Source organism: Molothrus ater, chromosome 2 (genome assembly GCF_012460135.2).
Source record: "Molothrus ater isolate BHLD 08-10-18 breed brown headed cowbird chromosome 2, BPBGC_Mater_1.1, whole genome shotgun sequence".
Classification (NCBI taxonomy): Eukaryota; Metazoa; Chordata; class Aves; order Passeriformes; family Icteridae; genus Molothrus; species Molothrus ater.
In genome coordinates this window covers 87,522,473-87,538,819 of record NC_050479.2, presented here as the reverse complement: position 1 = coordinate 87,538,819, position 16,347 = coordinate 87,522,473, and the positions used below count along the sequence as shown (strand labels likewise).

Here is a 16,347-nt window from a genome sequence, read left to right as displayed (position 1 = left end):
GGGAAATTCTATGAGACACTACAAGAATAGTTTAGTTCCTCTGAAAGAGAAAAATTAGTGCAATCAGTAGATGAGTAGCTCCCAGATGGTGCAACTCAAGGACTGCAGGACAAACATACTGGAAAGGGAAAAGGTGGGGAAAACAAGTATTCAACGATAAATAAGACTGGTGAAGGCTTGCAGACAAAAGAGGAAAAAAATCATGGATATGTTTATAGAGTCTCTACAGAAAAAAATTAAGAATGCAACTGAAGCAAGGCCACTGAACTGTTCCTAGGAAGGTAACAGCACTTTTGCAGCACCAGACAGCAACCAGTTCCTCAGGCTCCTTAGGAGCTGCACTCCCATCATTAAAGCAACCTGGAGATAGTGCAGATGGGTGGGTGCAGTTCACTGGGCCTCTTGAGAGGGCTTCACTCAAACACTCCATAACAGCTTAGCCAGGGGCTGAGCCTGGCTGTCATCTCACTTTTTGCCTCAGGCCTCCTGCAATCCTGAGTAATGCTGGCTATTCCCTGTGAATAGCCCCATCCACCGAGGACAGCAGAGTAATGCTGCATAATCCCATGAATAAAACCAGTTAAGGTAAGCGTTACTGGCTGTAGAGGAGGTAAAAGCTCTTAGTAAGCAGCAGTGCCAGGCAAGGAGGAAAGAACTGAGATTTGCCTCTCTGTATTGGTCAAGGTAATAAACTCATTACATCCACAGGCTGCACGGTGAGATTTTTGTCTCAACACTGAGTAAGACTGGTTTACAAAGGAACAAGCACTACTCGCCTCAGATCATATCCAACAGGAGGCTGGGCTCCAGCTGAATGCTTGTCACACTGCCTAACACAAAATCAAGCTCGGTTTGCTTGCTGCACCGAAACTGCCTGCAGCAGCTGCTGTTCAAAAGGCACCTGACTTCCCGAGCAAAGCAAAACAACTCTTAAATTATTGCAGCAGCTAGCTCTGGCTGAAACAGAGAGGATGTAGTGTCCAGCAGAGTGATATAAATCAAAGCAAGGAGAGAGGAGGACTTCCATCAGTGCAGCCCTGGATAATGCAGTCAAGCAGGATGTGATGAGATAAGGCTGTGTGTGGCCTTGCACACCGTCCAATCAGTTACATTTGAGATAAAGGAAACAGAGCACAGAGCCTTGCTGCCCTGAGGAGGGGAGGAAAAAACCCCACAACCCAACAGCAAAACCCAAAGGCCAGCTCTGATCCCACAGTCTAGATGTGGCCAGCTCGGGGGTCGATCCTGAGCAATGGGCAGCTCCTGCCCAGCTCCCATGCACAGGCCACATCACAAGGCCACCAGCCTGGGAGTGACAGAATGACTACTGGGTGATTTATGTCTCAGCTGGGAGAGAAAAACCAGCCAGCAAGGGCAGCCGAGATTGACACTGCCAGGTTGTGCTGGGACTGAGCCACGCACTGGGCTGGCCCCAGCTCTCAAAGGAACAGTGGAATTCCTGGGGAGTCACTGTTATCTCCCATGTGGGAACTGTTCCCAGAGCTCCCATTCTCCCTGACTTTCCAAGACATGTGGCATGTGTTTCACAGCTTCCCAAAGAGATGAAGGTTGTGGCAGGGTGAAAATGGTTAGTCACCCTGTGCAGCAGGCCCCAGGAGTCATCCTCCCGGGAGCTGGTTAGAAAGCAAGGAACCAGGAGGGAGTCAAACAATCAACATCCCTTCACAGAAGCATTGGTAGTGTCAGCTAACACAGGAAAATTGTAACTGTCCCTTTAGGTACAGGCAAGTGTAGATATTGACTGACTAAAATGACTTGAAAATGACCAAACCAAGCTAGAGACAAAAAGAAATCAAGCTGAGCATCTTCCCAAAGAGTATTATTCACTTAATTATTAAAGGCTAGGTAACCTTCAATAGCAACCTAAAAAAACCTTGCTCCTAAACTCAACGAAACTCAGTTGTTCTGCAAATCTCACCAATGGGCTCAAAAGCTCTCATTTTACCTATGGAAAAAAATAGAGGATGAAGATGTAAGTGAACCACCCAATAGAAAATTCAGAATAAGGGTAAAATCTAGACAAGAACTTCAAGCAAAAAGGTTAACTTTAAAAGTGATTTGCAATTGCAAGTGGTAACTTCAGAGGGGCTCATGTCTAGAAATAGAGCATCTTTTAAGGGTTTGCTGACAAGTAACACTAAGTTGAGACTCATAATGCCCACTTCATGATATCAAAACCAAATTCTTATCTCCTAATCCTGCCTCCTGTTCATGACATTTTTCAATCTCTTCTCTAGGGCTCAAAGACAGATGCTCCAGCAAAGTCTCACAACTGTGACACACCTAGCTTCCCATGACACTAATGGCAGAATTGAACATGAGCTCAGAAAAGAGACAGATGTTTGCAAATTTCATCCAATGCAGTGAAAATGTTTAGCTCCAAAACCCTAGTCAGTCTCCAAGAAAAGAAATAGCTGAACCTGGGCTATGAGACTTCCAAGAGAATAGGCAGACAGCAATGACACAACCCATGAATGCAGTCAAATTTCCCTTTCTGTGGTGCTTGCAGGTGGTCTGTGTTGTGGGCATGGCCTGTCTGGTCAGGACTAAGCCTCTACTAAAGGCTCAAGACAAATGCAAATCACTAGCAGGCAGAACAGGTATATAAAGTGGGACCAATGCTCAGTGCTCTTTCGAGTTTCCCTCCTTCAGTCAACCAATTACACGTGTGCTTTGATTTTAGTAGAAGTCAGGCATGAGCTCAAAGGGGTTTGATGCTTGTTGTAAGGCAATGCCTAAGGAAAAAGCAGCCATAATGAAATGAATTTCCATCAAATGAATGAGCCCTACCCACAGGGTATCCAGACACCACCCCAGCTCAGTTTTGGGGCACACACTCCATCTGCATCATGCAGCAGATCAGCATTCACTGCTTACACACTCAGTTCTTAAGGCTGACACTGTGGAAAGCCAACGTTTCTGTAAAACAGTGTGAAATTTCCTAGTTAACACACACCAGACACTTCTGCCAGATTCCAGTGCTCCTACCAGTTGGATACATGAGACAGTAAAGACATCCTCAACTCAGACCAGTGTAATTTTGAGTTCAGAACTCTTTCCTCTCTCTAAATGTGGCATAAACATGCCATCATCTCCAACCTGCTGAACACAGAATGATTTCACAGAAAGCAAATGAAAATCATGACAATCTGTAATTACAAGCCCAAACCTCAAGCAGGAATCAGTTAAAAAATAATAAAATAAAAAAAGAAATGTCAAAAACTGAAAAACAAACCTGTCCCCAGATATTACAGGAAAGTATGAACCTTCTGATTTATCTCTTTGCCCTTCCAGACCCTTCTTGCCAGGAAGGTCAACAGGTTATATACCTTCTGCTGGATTAATCTACAGGAGAACAAGGGCAGCTAGCCAAGCAAAACTAGATTCTTAAAGGGACACAGCCAACCACAGACTGTGCTCCAGTTTTTAAAGCATATCCTTACAAATAAAACCTGTGACCAAAAGCAGTGGAAAAAGATGCTGATACTCTGTTCTTCAGTTTGCATACTGGATGGATAGAAGCAGAGATTTACATGGTCTATCTGCAGTTATTCTCTTCTGATTACATAAATCCTTCACAAACTAGTGGAGGCAGAGAAATAAATATAAATTTATTATTTTCATAAAGATAATTCAAAGAGCAGTGAATGTTCTTGGATATAATCTCCTTACACAAACCTCTCTTTTACACCTTTTTTTTTTCCCCTTAAGCTGACAAGATTTTCAAACCAAAAGATCTGCCTAAGTCCTGCTAGTCTGGTACAAATGAGCTTTATTTCAATGAGCTTACAGAGATGTATGATCAGGTAAAATGAAGTTAGGACACATTAATAAATCCTCCCTTTCCATTTCAGTATACACCTGCTCCACATTCTCTTGACATTTCCTCTTTAGTTCAAGCAGTCCAGGTTACAAGAGATTACAGTTTGCCTGGACATCTGTCATTAATAGTTGCCATACTGTTGGAAGAGAGGCACTTTGAGGGCTACGCTGATTTATTTTCTCTTTGGCAATAGCAAAGCAGATGTTCTGAAGGCTTGCACCCAGGCTCTGAAAGCCACTGGCGCTCATGTCTCAGAAATACAGGAGGGTAAAACACCTACCCTTTGGCAATCACATTCTAACGAAGGTAAGAACAAGGTAATTATAAACCTACAAGAGAACAGAAAAACAGAGCCAGTGACTCAGCCAGTAGCACCAGGAACTGGAAAACCTGCCCCTCCCTAGCAGGAAAACGTCTAATTCATATGGTGTTAAAAACAAAGGGGAGTGACTGCATCATCTCCAGAAAAAGGAGGACCCAAGGGGCAGGAACAATAAAACCAAAAACCTACCAACCCCCCCCCCCCCATCCCCAAAAAACCCCAAGAACTCAAAACACCACCACCTACCCCTAAAAAACTCTTTCTAATAATCTAGTCTCAGATCTCGTAATGAGCTCCATGCATGCCAACTCATGGCTTTTTTACAAGGCTCTACAAAGGAACATGCTGGGCATTTACTTAGTTGGCAGAAGTTGCAAATATACGAACATCCGTTACTGTAAATCCTAATAAACCTGATTGCTCCTCAAAGGAAGATAGAAATGCTGTGAAGGTAAAGAATGAAAAGAACACAGTGACCAAAGCAATAAGTTTAGATTTAAAATAGCATTTGTTACTCTCCACGGAAATCACAGCTAAAAATTACTTCAGATTGGCTTTGGAGAGCACTGATCATATTGTTAGAAAATTAACTAATGGTTTCAAAACTATGCATAATTATATATATGATATATGAGATACAAACAGAACCAACAGATACAGAGGGCATCTACTGGGATGCTGCAGGGATCTTTGCTAGTCCAGTTGTCTTTGACATCTTAAATAAAGAACTAAGACTGACTCAAAGTAATGTTAAAGAAACTTGCAAGTGATACAGAATGAAGTTTACAAGCACCAGTGGGTAGAAACAATTCAAAGGGTGTTAGTGTAAAAAAGAAAACAAAAGAAGCAAGGGAGACAAATAGGACAATGTTGGAAAAGTAATGCAAAGAAAACCCAGATATAAAATCAAGGAAAAAGCCCTGCCAGAAGCAGGAGCTAAAGACAAGCAAGAGTGAGAATGCTGAACAAATGAGAGAATTGTCTGCAAGCAAATGCTTCTGCAAAATGACCAATGTGACTTTAATCTGCCTGGGCTCAGATATCGCTTCAGGCAAGGAAGAGAGATGAATCACTCCAACTCGTGGAATATTGGATCTCATTCTGACAAAGAAACACAGATAAATGAAGAAAGTGTAGAGTATAAAACACCCCCGTTAATTAGACCTAGAAAATTGAAAAATATTATTATTATACCCTCATTAAGTAGCTTGTAAGCACTTAGGAGATGTAAAAGCAGAGAGAAATAATAACCAATCACTTCAGAGAAATACACACCAAGGCAAAAACTGATGCAGTAGAGTAAGAAAACTTTTCTGATGTACACGGGGTGATGAAAGACTTGCCCCAGAAAACTTTTACATGCCATGGGGGAGTGGGAGGGAAGAACCGAACCAAACCAAACCCCAAACCTAACAAATGAACAAAAGACAAACATGAGCTATGGACAAAGTATAATAGATCTTTAAAAAGAGGTAATACTAAATTTTACATTTTTAAGATAAGTCATGGTCAGATAAAACAGAAAATTGTATTGCTCTCACAAGAGCTACTGTAAACATGGTCCGAAGAACTACTTATGGTAGGGAAAAATGGCAATGTTGTTAAGAAAATGTCCCCATTCTTCTCCCACCCTTCCCCTCCTAGTCACTGCACCCCCTTCTCCAGACACACCAGCACATGATCATATGATTAACTTCACTGGAGAACGAACAGATGTGGCTGAAAACCAACTTGCTAAAAGTGATAAAACTTGCTAAGAGCATTACTTTTCCTCTGGATCAGTCCCGGGGCAGTGAACAGCAGTGCCAGTGTCCCTGCCAGTGACAAAGCACAGAGATGTGACAAGTAAGGAAATGGGTACTTTGAGGCTCTGGGGACGCGTCCACAGCAGTGCCAGCTGAAACCTTTGTGGACCCACCCCTTGGCTTACACTGGGATGGAACCAAGAGCTGAAAGATACAAAAAAGGACACGTAATACCAAGGAAGGAAAGCTGTGAATGAGCATGCAACTGAGTTGAAAGCTGTAACTCTTGGAAACAGTACTTTTCAGCAACCCTCTCAAAACTCTACTTACTCTGCTTGAATTCTGTGAAACTAGTACCTGAGTAAGAAAACCAACAGCAACTGTGATTTTATGTAAGCCACAGACAAGATACTGTGACACGAAGCCCTTTTTCTCTTTAAAGCTTGGGAGAACTATTTTCATACCATTTTCCCATAGATGTTCTTCATTACGGCAACATTGAAATGCTTATCACAATAACAGCCTAAATTACTTCAAAACCATCTGTAGCAGTAATTTAAAAATCAAAAATAGTGGCAGGATCTAAGACAGCAGAGAAATTCCTAGTAACCATTCTCACACACATTTATTTACTTCCAGGATCACCTCCAAGAGGAGACAAACAATGAGCTGATAGCCCGGTTTAGAGATTGATAAAACAGTTGAATGCTCAAGTTTGAGGGAGCCATTCCCACTGGGATTTAGGAAAACCTGAAGAGGTGACTGCACCCACTGCAAAACAACCTGAGAAGGTGATTGGCTGTCCTTCACTCCGCCAACCCGAATTCCAGAGAAAACCAGTCCCTTAGCATCAAGCAGCCCTAATAAATAAATCCCTCTGTATTCACTATAGGACAATCCCAGGCTCTTCTCTGTCATGAGAACAAGCTATCGAGACCAAAAGGCTTTAATTGCACAGGTGAGTGTAGAGCAGCATCAGCCCAGCCCCAGCACTTGCTGTGTAGCCACTGTGCCCTCCACCTTGTTCTGCTCCTCTCGCTCCTCCCTGTTACTCTCTGCCCTGTCCTGCTGCCCACTTCCTTCTGCGGGAGAACAATAAAACCTCTCACATCTACCCAGACAGATGGACAGACAGGTGAACCAATGCTCTGCTCACTCTGCACACAGACACATAAATACAATCCCTAAATCTCCTTTCCTCCTGTTCAGCCCCCTGCACTTCACAAGTGTTTTGCATCGCTTATTTGTAGAGGAGTCGCAGAACCCAACTCTTAAGGTTAGAAAGTAACATGAGTGTAACTCCAGGTTAAACAAAAACAAAGTTGTAATTAGTTGTGGTTAGTTCTGAGTTTTACTTTGTTTTTGTTAGGGTTTTTATTTAACATATGTGATCGTTCACTATAAAATACTTTACAGAAGTCCGTAAAACATGTAGAGTTACACTTCTTCCGTCTTCTGCAAAAAAAGCCTCATCTTTAGCATCCCATGCAAGAAACTGTTTAAACGGAATCATCTGCATAAGATAAAAGATTACTCCGGAAAGGTTTTTGTTTGGTTTTTTCTGTGTGCGCGCTCGGTTTGTTTGGGGTTTCTTTAATCCTTTCCTGTGGCATGCCACCAAAACTCAACTCTAACTTCAGAATAACTGAATTGGGAAAACATCCCCTCATCTTTTGGTAAATGCCCTACAACAACCTACGTACTTCATACAGATAAGCTTCATTATGATTTTTTTTGTTCTATTTTCCCCCCGAAATCATCGTCCATAATTTACATTAAAATTTACTACATTAAGTCCCGCTCCTCCACCCTCCCCAAGCGCATTTCTACGAACCATACAGAAACCGCTATTTCTGCCCCCCTTCCCATGAGCGCTGCAGTTTTCAGCGACCGAGTTCCCGAAGTGGCAGCGCCGGCAGCCCCTTCCCGGCGGGGGAAGCCGCCGGAGGCTCCATTGAGGATGTTCCCATCGCTTCCTTTGTACGCCTGTGCCTCGCCTGTCGCACACGAGCGGCTCCGCACCCTCCCTTCCAGCCCGTCTCCCGCAGGCACCCGCGCCAAAGCCATCGTGGAACGGCGTGTCCCGACCTGAGCGAGGCAAGAGCGGCTGCTGTTCCGCAGGGGCAGTGGGGACCGGCTTCAAATCCTCCTTCAGCTCCAGGACTTTCTGCCGAGAGAGCACCGAGCGCTGTTAGTGCGCGCCTGCCCCTCGCTCCCGCCCGATCCCCACCTCCGAGCCCGCAGGGGTGGGAGCGGGGGCTGGGACGGGGGAGCGGGCGGGTCAGCCTCCCGCTCGGCATCGTCGCCGCCGCCAAGTCGCACAGAAAAAAAGTTGGCGAGGAGCGGCTCCGGGGTGGGCCCGCGGGGCTCCCCCTTGCCGGTCCCGCGGCGGCGGGGAGAGGCGAACAATGCCGGGCCGGGCGGGTGGCCGGGAGGGGATGGAATGGGATGGGATGGAATGGGATGGGAGCGGGGGGGCAGCCGGGCCGGCGGGAGCGGAGGCACAAAGCGCACACTCACCTGAGGAGCGCGGCGCGGCCGGCGGGACGGCGAGCCCGGGCGGCGGCGGGGCGGGGGGGGGCGGCCGGGCAGGAGTTTGGGAGGAAAAGGGAGGGTTTTTATTTCCCCTGGAGTTTGAAAGGAGGAAGTGAGGAATGCGAGGAATGAGAGTTGGTATGAAATGAAGGCGGCCGAGGGAGGGAGGGACTGCCGGCTAAGGCCTGGGCTGGGACGGGGCTGGGAGGGGACTGGCGGGGGGCGGGGGACAGCCAGGAGAAGGGCCGAGGCGGAGTTGGGAACAAAACCCAGCGGGGCCGGGCGCTCCTCGGCCGGGGGCCGTGTGTGACCGGGGCGGAGGGAACGCGGGCAATGGCCGGAAGAGGGGCCCGCGGGGGCGGGGGAAGGAAACTCCGGGCGGGCGGCCGGGAGCGGGGGAAGGGGGCGGCTCGGCAGCGCCAGGAGCGGGCGGGACGCCGCCGCCGCCTCCAGGAATCGAGAGCAGCCACGGCGCCCGGCGCGGGAGAACTTGGAGTGAGCGGCCCGGACGGGCCGGCCTCGGATCCCCGGGAACGCCGGCCGCTTGCCTGGTGCTTTCCCTGGGGCCATGGGCCAAGCGCCCGTGAAGGCGCTTCGGCCCCGGGGTCAGCCCCGCGCTGCCCGGGCAGGGACGCGGCTCCCGGGCTCCCCCCGGCGCGCCAGGCGCGGCCCGGCGGCTGCGGAGCCCCTCAGAGAGCGGCCGTGATTCCCAGCCAGCACCGCCGAGCCACTGCGGAACAAACAGCCCCAGCCCGACAAAGTACTCGCCCACCCACCCGCAAAGCGGTGTCTCCCCGTGGCTTTTCTCAGTCTCACGTCGGAGCTGCTCCTTTCCTACCTGTTCATTCAGGAATGCCAGCGTGCTGCGCTAGAAAATGCCGATATGAGACTGAGAATCGCACGAGGGTTGAAGAGCCACATCCCCAAAACAAAAGCAGAGGAAACACCAGCAAGTTTAAGTAAATGTAGCTACGTCCTAGCAGCAGCTCGGGGAATGCAGCTGCATCAGCAAACCAAACTTTTCCACGGCTCCGGCAAGTGATTTTGCCACAGGTGGCTGGAACTACCTGTGAAGAGTTATAACATAGTTGGCTTTCTTTAAAACATCACTATATCGAAGAAACTGAGGGTTTTTTGTAGGAACCCAAAGCTAAAAAAGTTCCTAACTCTTTCAAATTGCAGTGAAAATTGCAGAGCCCTGGAAACAGGTCCTAAATGTGTCCTAAGGCCTCAGAAACAAGATGGCAAAACCCATGACTTTCATAAAAATAAGATTTTTTGATACAACTGTAGAAATGAAGAGTATATACAATATAAATAAGATGATGTCACAACATTCAGTGAAATGATTTTCGGGGTGTGTGTTTTGTTGTTTTTTTATATAAAGCCCTTTAGTCACCGTTTCTATTAAGATATATTTTAAAAGCTATATTTTCTATTAAGATGTATTTTAAAAAACACTATGTATATGAAAGGTAATTCACTTCTCACCATATATATTCAGTGGGAATTCTAGGCCAGGTCTCATAATTATGTGGCTAACATTGTTTTGCTCCTATTTCCTTGCCAAACCAACACAGCTCAAAGAGAAGGAATTGAAACCTATTCCTTCCTGTGAATCATCACACAAATTGTTTGGAGGACTTCAGTCAGTTGCAGATGGAAATTCACTCAGGAGAATACAGGTTTTTTAGTGGTGGGTTGTTTGGGTTTTTTTACTGGACATAATGCAGAGCTAAACAATTCTGCTTAGAACAGAAAGCTGAGAGAGTTGGGCAAACTTATCAGATTAATTCCCCAACCCTATTTGTACTCTCTCAGTATGATTTTCTTATGGAGTTTTCAAAATAAAGCCGTTTTTTCCCCCATATAGTAAATTACTATTACTTTCCCTATAATAAACAGAGGGCTCAATTCAACTAAGCTTTAAAAAAATCCTTTGTTTTCTCCAAAATTTTCAGCTGTTTTGTTGTGGACAGTGCAATGGGTTGCCTTGTATGGAGATGTTAATTGAATCAAATTAAATTATCAAAAATTTCAGCTTCTGGAATATATTCACCCACTTATGAATACATAAATTGAACGTTAAATTGAACATTCTAAATTGAATGTTAAATTACCATAGCTTATGGTTACCAAAGCCTTTACCTTAAAGCATGTTGGTGAAGTTAGTCTGCTTCTGGATCTTTCTCCCATTTTGGAACAGAAGAAGTGACCTCCACCTTCCAGGGAGGAAATAATAATTCTATATAGAACACCTTGAGGGATGCAATGAGAAAACAGAAACTATAGAGTGTACAGTTCAAAAGATGCAAGAGTTAACACTGGCACAGGATCTCTGCCTTCTTTCCTGGCAGGGGTTTCAGTCATTGCCACCTCACAGTGGCAGCTGGTTGTTTTCCCTGTTAGTAAGGGAGCCCTTACACATCAGTGTTGCTTTCCTACTCTTTTTCATAACTGTATGCTGGGCCAAATCTCTTGGCCCTAGGATTACTTAAGGGACTTTCTTAGTTCTGAACTAGTTCCAAACTGCAGTTAGGTACAACAGTTTGATCCTGTGGCAAAGATGAGATTCCTGACTCTGCGAAAGAAGGAATCTGTCCATAGCTCTGTTTCACGGGACTACAACACAAACTCTTAACTCAACTTGTAAATCACAGGGAAGGGTTTTGCTTGTCTTCTGTATCAGGAACAGGAAACTTAATTCAATGTCATCTGAGAGATTTACAGAGCTGTTAATCCCAGCAAGTAGAGGAGCATATTAATTAATTATTAGTATAGGTATAATAATTATACTAACAGCAGCAAAACATCCTGTCCTACTGCTACCAAATTCAGCAGTAAAACTTCAATGAGAGTGAGACAGCCCTAAAAGCACAAGAAATAATTCACTGTCTTTTATGTTTGTAAGCCCAAGAGCCTATAACAGCCTAAGAGCCATTGCCATCTGCTAGGCTTGCCTTTAGGACTCCAGTTTAACCATTTAATATGCTTTTTTAAGATCTTGCTGGGATTTCTAGCATGCTACATTTGCACGTATTCAACTAATATTACTGTGTTAAGAACAAGTGCCCAGTCATGTTTCCCACTTAATTTTCTCTTCCCTTTAGGGCTAATTTGGCTCAGATGGAAATAGTGGAAAAAACAGAGGTGCTTGAAGAATAGGGCTTGCATGTTGAGAGCTGTGCCAGTTTTTGATTATCAGATCCATCATATCTCCTCTTATTGAGGTTCATACATCTCTCAGTGGAAATAGGAAAATATAACCACTTCAACTTGATGTTCTTCCTAGCCTTGTATGACTTCAGTATCTGATTCAGAAAACATTAACTTATGTGCTTCAACAGTTGAATGGGTTCAGATGGAAGGTGGGACAATGCAGTAAGGACCAGCTCAAATGCCCTAGCTGGATGCTGGGAAAAACATTAGAAATATGGGGCAGAGAAATTTAACTAGCTTAAACAATCAAATAGAAACCAAGAACTACAGCAATACCTGATGTTATTTGGGGAGGGAGAGGATAAAAGTATTAGAGAGACTACCCTTACATTTATTCCCAGATTTCCAAGTGTATGGGAAAAATATCCAACACCACAAAGAATGGGAACTGAGAATTACAAAGGAAAAGAGTAAGAAGAAAATTATGATATTCAAGAAATAGAAAGAAACTGAGGTAATAAGTCACAGACAAGGAACAAAGTACACCCACAAGTGACAGCAAAATAAAAACAATCATTTAGAATTAAAGACTTTTCAATATATAAATTAGTTTATTTTCATTTAGATATAAAAGTTATAAATACAATTAATGTAAAACAGTATCTGATAAAGATGACTGAATCAGTTCATCTGTCTGCATAATTTGACTGAGGGGCCGTGACATGATCATTTGATGTCAAGAAATAGCTTGAAGAGTCACTGCTGACAAGGCTAATTAAATAAAAGGATGCTTTCTGGGCACACAGAAAATCATCTTGAATCAGAAATTAGCATCCTACCTTCAGGTCACCCCAAAATAACATAAGGCAATTTCTTTCACACATTCCTAGTCAGAAAAATAATCAGACAGGTACACAAACTGACTTCCTTTCCTGGATGGGCAGAGGGAATGCAGACCCATCAGCCAAGACTTCAGGAGAGCACAGTTGGAAAGCACTGCCAGGTCTCATCCTCAGCCTGATGAGCAGGAAGGCACAAAACAGATCCATCAGCATTCAAGTTCTCTTCACAGACTGCTTTTCTGATAAGATCATCTCAAGGAAATATCTCAGCAGCTACTGAAAAATGCTCATCTGAAAGATACAAGAGCTGGACTTCTCAGCCTCAATTCATTATTTTACAGTTAAATACAGCATTTGCTTTGTGACTATGATCATTATTCTTTCTGGCATTATCAGAAAACGTCTTCACAAAGTTTTGTTAGTTTGAAAGCACAAGTGATATCTACCATTGCAAAGATTCCAGAGACCAAAAGCAATATATCTGCTCTTTGCAGCTTGAAACAGAGTTAGTATGCTGACAAGGACAATATCCAAAGCTGGAGAACACCTAATTCTTGTCTCAGTAGAGGGACAGACTTCTCCAAACTATTGTGAATATGGGTAATAGGCAAGAAGCAGGCAAGACAGTAATATTCTGTGCGTCAGTACACAGAAGATGTGTGCACTGAGGCCTCCAGGCCACACTGTGCTGCAATCCACTCTGGTGAGTTAAGGCCACATGAATCAAGTGTTCCATGCTGTGACACAGTCTCCATACTGTACATCCAGTATTAAAAATGGAACATTGGAAGGACACATTGCAGAGCCTTGTGATACAATTACAATAAACTTACCAATGCCTTTGAAAATACCTGTAATCTCTTTTTGAGGTAACTCCTTCTTATAGGCAGGTTAAAATTATTTATACAAAATCTACTTTAATATGTCATGCCTTGAGATAATCTCACATTAAAAAAAAATAAAATTGGTCACAAACGTATACCTAAAAATGTAGCAAATTTCATGAACAATGGCATAATTAAAACATTTTTCATCAGTTTACAGTCTAGATTCAACCAATCAGAACACTGCTTTTCAGAAGTGGTACTGTATATTGTTACAATACTATTTTCTGCCAAATTCAGCCAGATTCTATCATCTATTCAGTCTCATTTTTCACATGGTTAGAAGTAACAGAAGTAGCAATGAATTTAATATCACCCACTGAAAAGGGAGTGTTTCAGATTTGATTGTTCTTAGTTTGGTAAAAAGACTGTCAAGGGATGGAGAGAAATTAGAATACTGAAAGGGAAATGGAGTATCATTCTTAGCAGACAATCATTCCACAGAGTAAAAGTGTTGTATTAGAGCCAATTCCAGCTGTTCTCTTTTTTTCTGAGTTCATTTGCTTAGGAACTCTTGAGTAGCATCATCTCCCAGGCTTTGTGGAAGCTTCAAAGTAAATGAGCATTTTGCCATTATTTTTCTAATTCTAACTGCAAGGAGCTCCAAAAAGTGGGCTTAGCCCACTCTCATGCAGCATCTGTAAATAAGGATTCTAAAAGCAGAATCAACACCAATGACAGAAACATCACCTAGATTTCTTGCTCTTCTACAGTCCATACAGAGGTTGCTCCCAAGGTGGTCTGCTGTCAACTCCCACAATGCTCTGAAGGCTGGAATTGGTTTTCTAATAAGCCTGCAGAAGTCTGTCCTCCATTTCCCTTCCAATACGCTCTTCATTGCTACACCTGCAACTCTTACAAGATGTTGGGGTGGGAGTGAGTTCCATGTTTCATGTCTGTTGTCCCTCACTCACAGACCAATTTACTGTCAAAGCTGGAGAGTCCAATAGCAAAAGCCTGAAGAGCACAGAGAGGGTAATTATAGTCCAGAGTGAACACATCTTCTGCTACACGACCAAACTGCATCACAATGTAGTCAGCTGGGGAGAAAAGACATTCAGAGATGAACAATTTCACAGTGAAGCAAAAGAAAAAAAAAAAAAAAGGAAAAAAAAAAGCAAAAAAAAAGAAAAAAAAAAAGCAAAGCAGCAAAACAAAACCCAACCACAAACTCTCCCCACATCTGCCAGTCCCAAATATATGTGGTTGGTCTATCCATCCTTTCTCACCAGAGTGGCCTTGAAATCTGTCCTCTAGAGTGACTGTGCTATTCTAGAGATTTTTCTTCTCAGAACCAAAGCTCAAACCACTCTTTTACTAGTCTGAAGTGCTGTATTAGACCTTGTCTTTCACTTCAGGAAGCTTTCACTTGGCCCCTCTTTTGCTGCAGTTATGGACAGCAGAGTCTGCATCCACCCCAGAAAAAAAGGAGGCCTTATATAATTTTCCTGACAGCTCAGAAGTCCCCAGTAATCACGAACTAGCTTCCTTTACTCAGTTTCCCTCCTCTAGGAATGGTGTCCTATTCCTCCCAATCCTCATGAAATAAATAGGTTCTCCCTGTTTAAGTAAGTCCCACACACTCTCCACCAGACTCTTACGGTCATTGTCATGGACAATCTGGAAGTTCTTCACTGAGGCCTGAGTGACCCTCCCATGGAAGTTCAAAACATAGGATTGAGTGTCATCATTCCAGACTGGAGCCTTGTTGTGCAATTCAATGAGGTTCTCTAAATTTTTGTTTTGCCATTTTGACAGCAGACCCTCATGCTCCTGTTCAGAAGAAAGAAATACATTTATCAGATTTGGAATGTCTCTGCCTCTGAGTACCACCTCTCTTGTGTGTGCACTCTGTCACTTCATTCCCTGTTTAATGAAACACACTGATATCACTTAAACTCAGTCCTACTGAATACTTTCTGCAAGTACCAGGAAGATACTTTCATAGATTCCCAGTCCAAGCATTCTTTTCACTCAATAAAGTAAAAAGAGTGATAGGGAAGGAAGTGTGTGTACAGGAAAGGGAGTAATTCAGAGTCCACAGATAATTGCCATCCTGCTGGCATGAATTACTTCTAAGTCTCATAATCTTTCTCTGATCCTGTTGCATCCAGTTTCCATTTCTAACACTGCAAACTTTGAAATAAAAGAAAATAATCCACAATTGACTGCATAGTGCCAGGCCCTAAGGTGCTTCAGTAGAAAGTCCAAAGGTTGCAGTAGAATGTAAGGTTAAATGTCATCCTACTGGGTCTAATGAGTGATGCCCAGTATGAAAATCAGAGACAAATAAAACCAAGAACATACAAAAAGTAAGTAAACCAGCATATTAAATTTGACAAACAATGAATTACAAGGAGATTCAGATTGTAGTGAAACATGACATATGATTTAATTTTAAAAGTTCTGCAAGAAATAAAATCAAAACGATATATGTTAAAACTTTGAAGAAAAAGAGTCCAGGCTTAAGGTACTAATAGGAAAAAATGCTCAGAAAACAACCTGTTGTGGAGGTCTGACTGATATGGCTATAGTATGTGCTTCAGTGTTATACAAAGATACCATAGCAGATTTTTGAGGATAACCTAAATAAAACTTCCTGTTCCGTTTAGTTACTTTTTAGTTTTATCTTTATTTACTTTTTAAAAATGCAAAACAAACCCCTAAGAACTGGCACCAACTGCACCAAGTGCATTTAGATTTAGGGGAGAAAATTTAAGGCAGGTCCATGGAAACATTACTGTACTAATAGGAGAGATGGCAACACCAACTCAAAGACAATGAATAAATGAGCACTTCCAGACACAATTTTTCTGACCATTCACAAGAATTAAATCTCTTTTCTGGGCTGTCATGACTCTCTATTTCCATTCTTTAAGATTTTTTTTCTCTGACCTCAGGAAACATGTTCTTGTCCTACTTATATCTACTCTCAACATGGCTGCAAATACCACTTTCTAGCTTAAAACACTGACCATGCCTTTCAGTTGGTACCTTTTCTTTCTGCCTTTTGGTC

The 16,347-nt window shown here is 43.3% G+C and overlaps 2 protein-coding genes across 2 annotated transcripts in view; both read right to left on the bottom strand.

Annotated features, from left to right (window-relative positions):
- TEAD4 (TEA domain transcription factor 4) overlaps window positions 1-9,016 on the bottom strand; it is a 51,558-nt gene extending 42,542 nt beyond the window's left edge. Inside the window, exons 1-2 of the mRNA XM_036380822.1 lie at window positions 8,432-9,016; window positions 8,000-8,078 (exon numbers count right to left, since the gene is read on the bottom strand). Coding sequence (XP_036236715.1) covers window positions 8,000-8,078; window positions 8,432-9,016 — 664 coding nt within the window. The remainder of the gene's footprint in view (window positions 1-7,999; window positions 8,079-8,431) is intronic.
- Window positions 9,017-12,193: 3,177 nt separating this feature from the next.
- Window positions 12,194-16,347, bottom strand: part of TULP3 (TUB like protein 3) — a 32,387-nt gene continuing 28,233 nt past the window's right edge. The window contains 2 exon segments of the mRNA XM_036388353.2: window positions 12,194-14,371; window positions 14,933-15,104. Of these exon segments, the coding sequence (XP_036244246.1) occupies window positions 14,238-14,371; window positions 14,933-15,104 (306 nt within the window). The 3' untranslated portion in view covers window positions 12,194-14,237.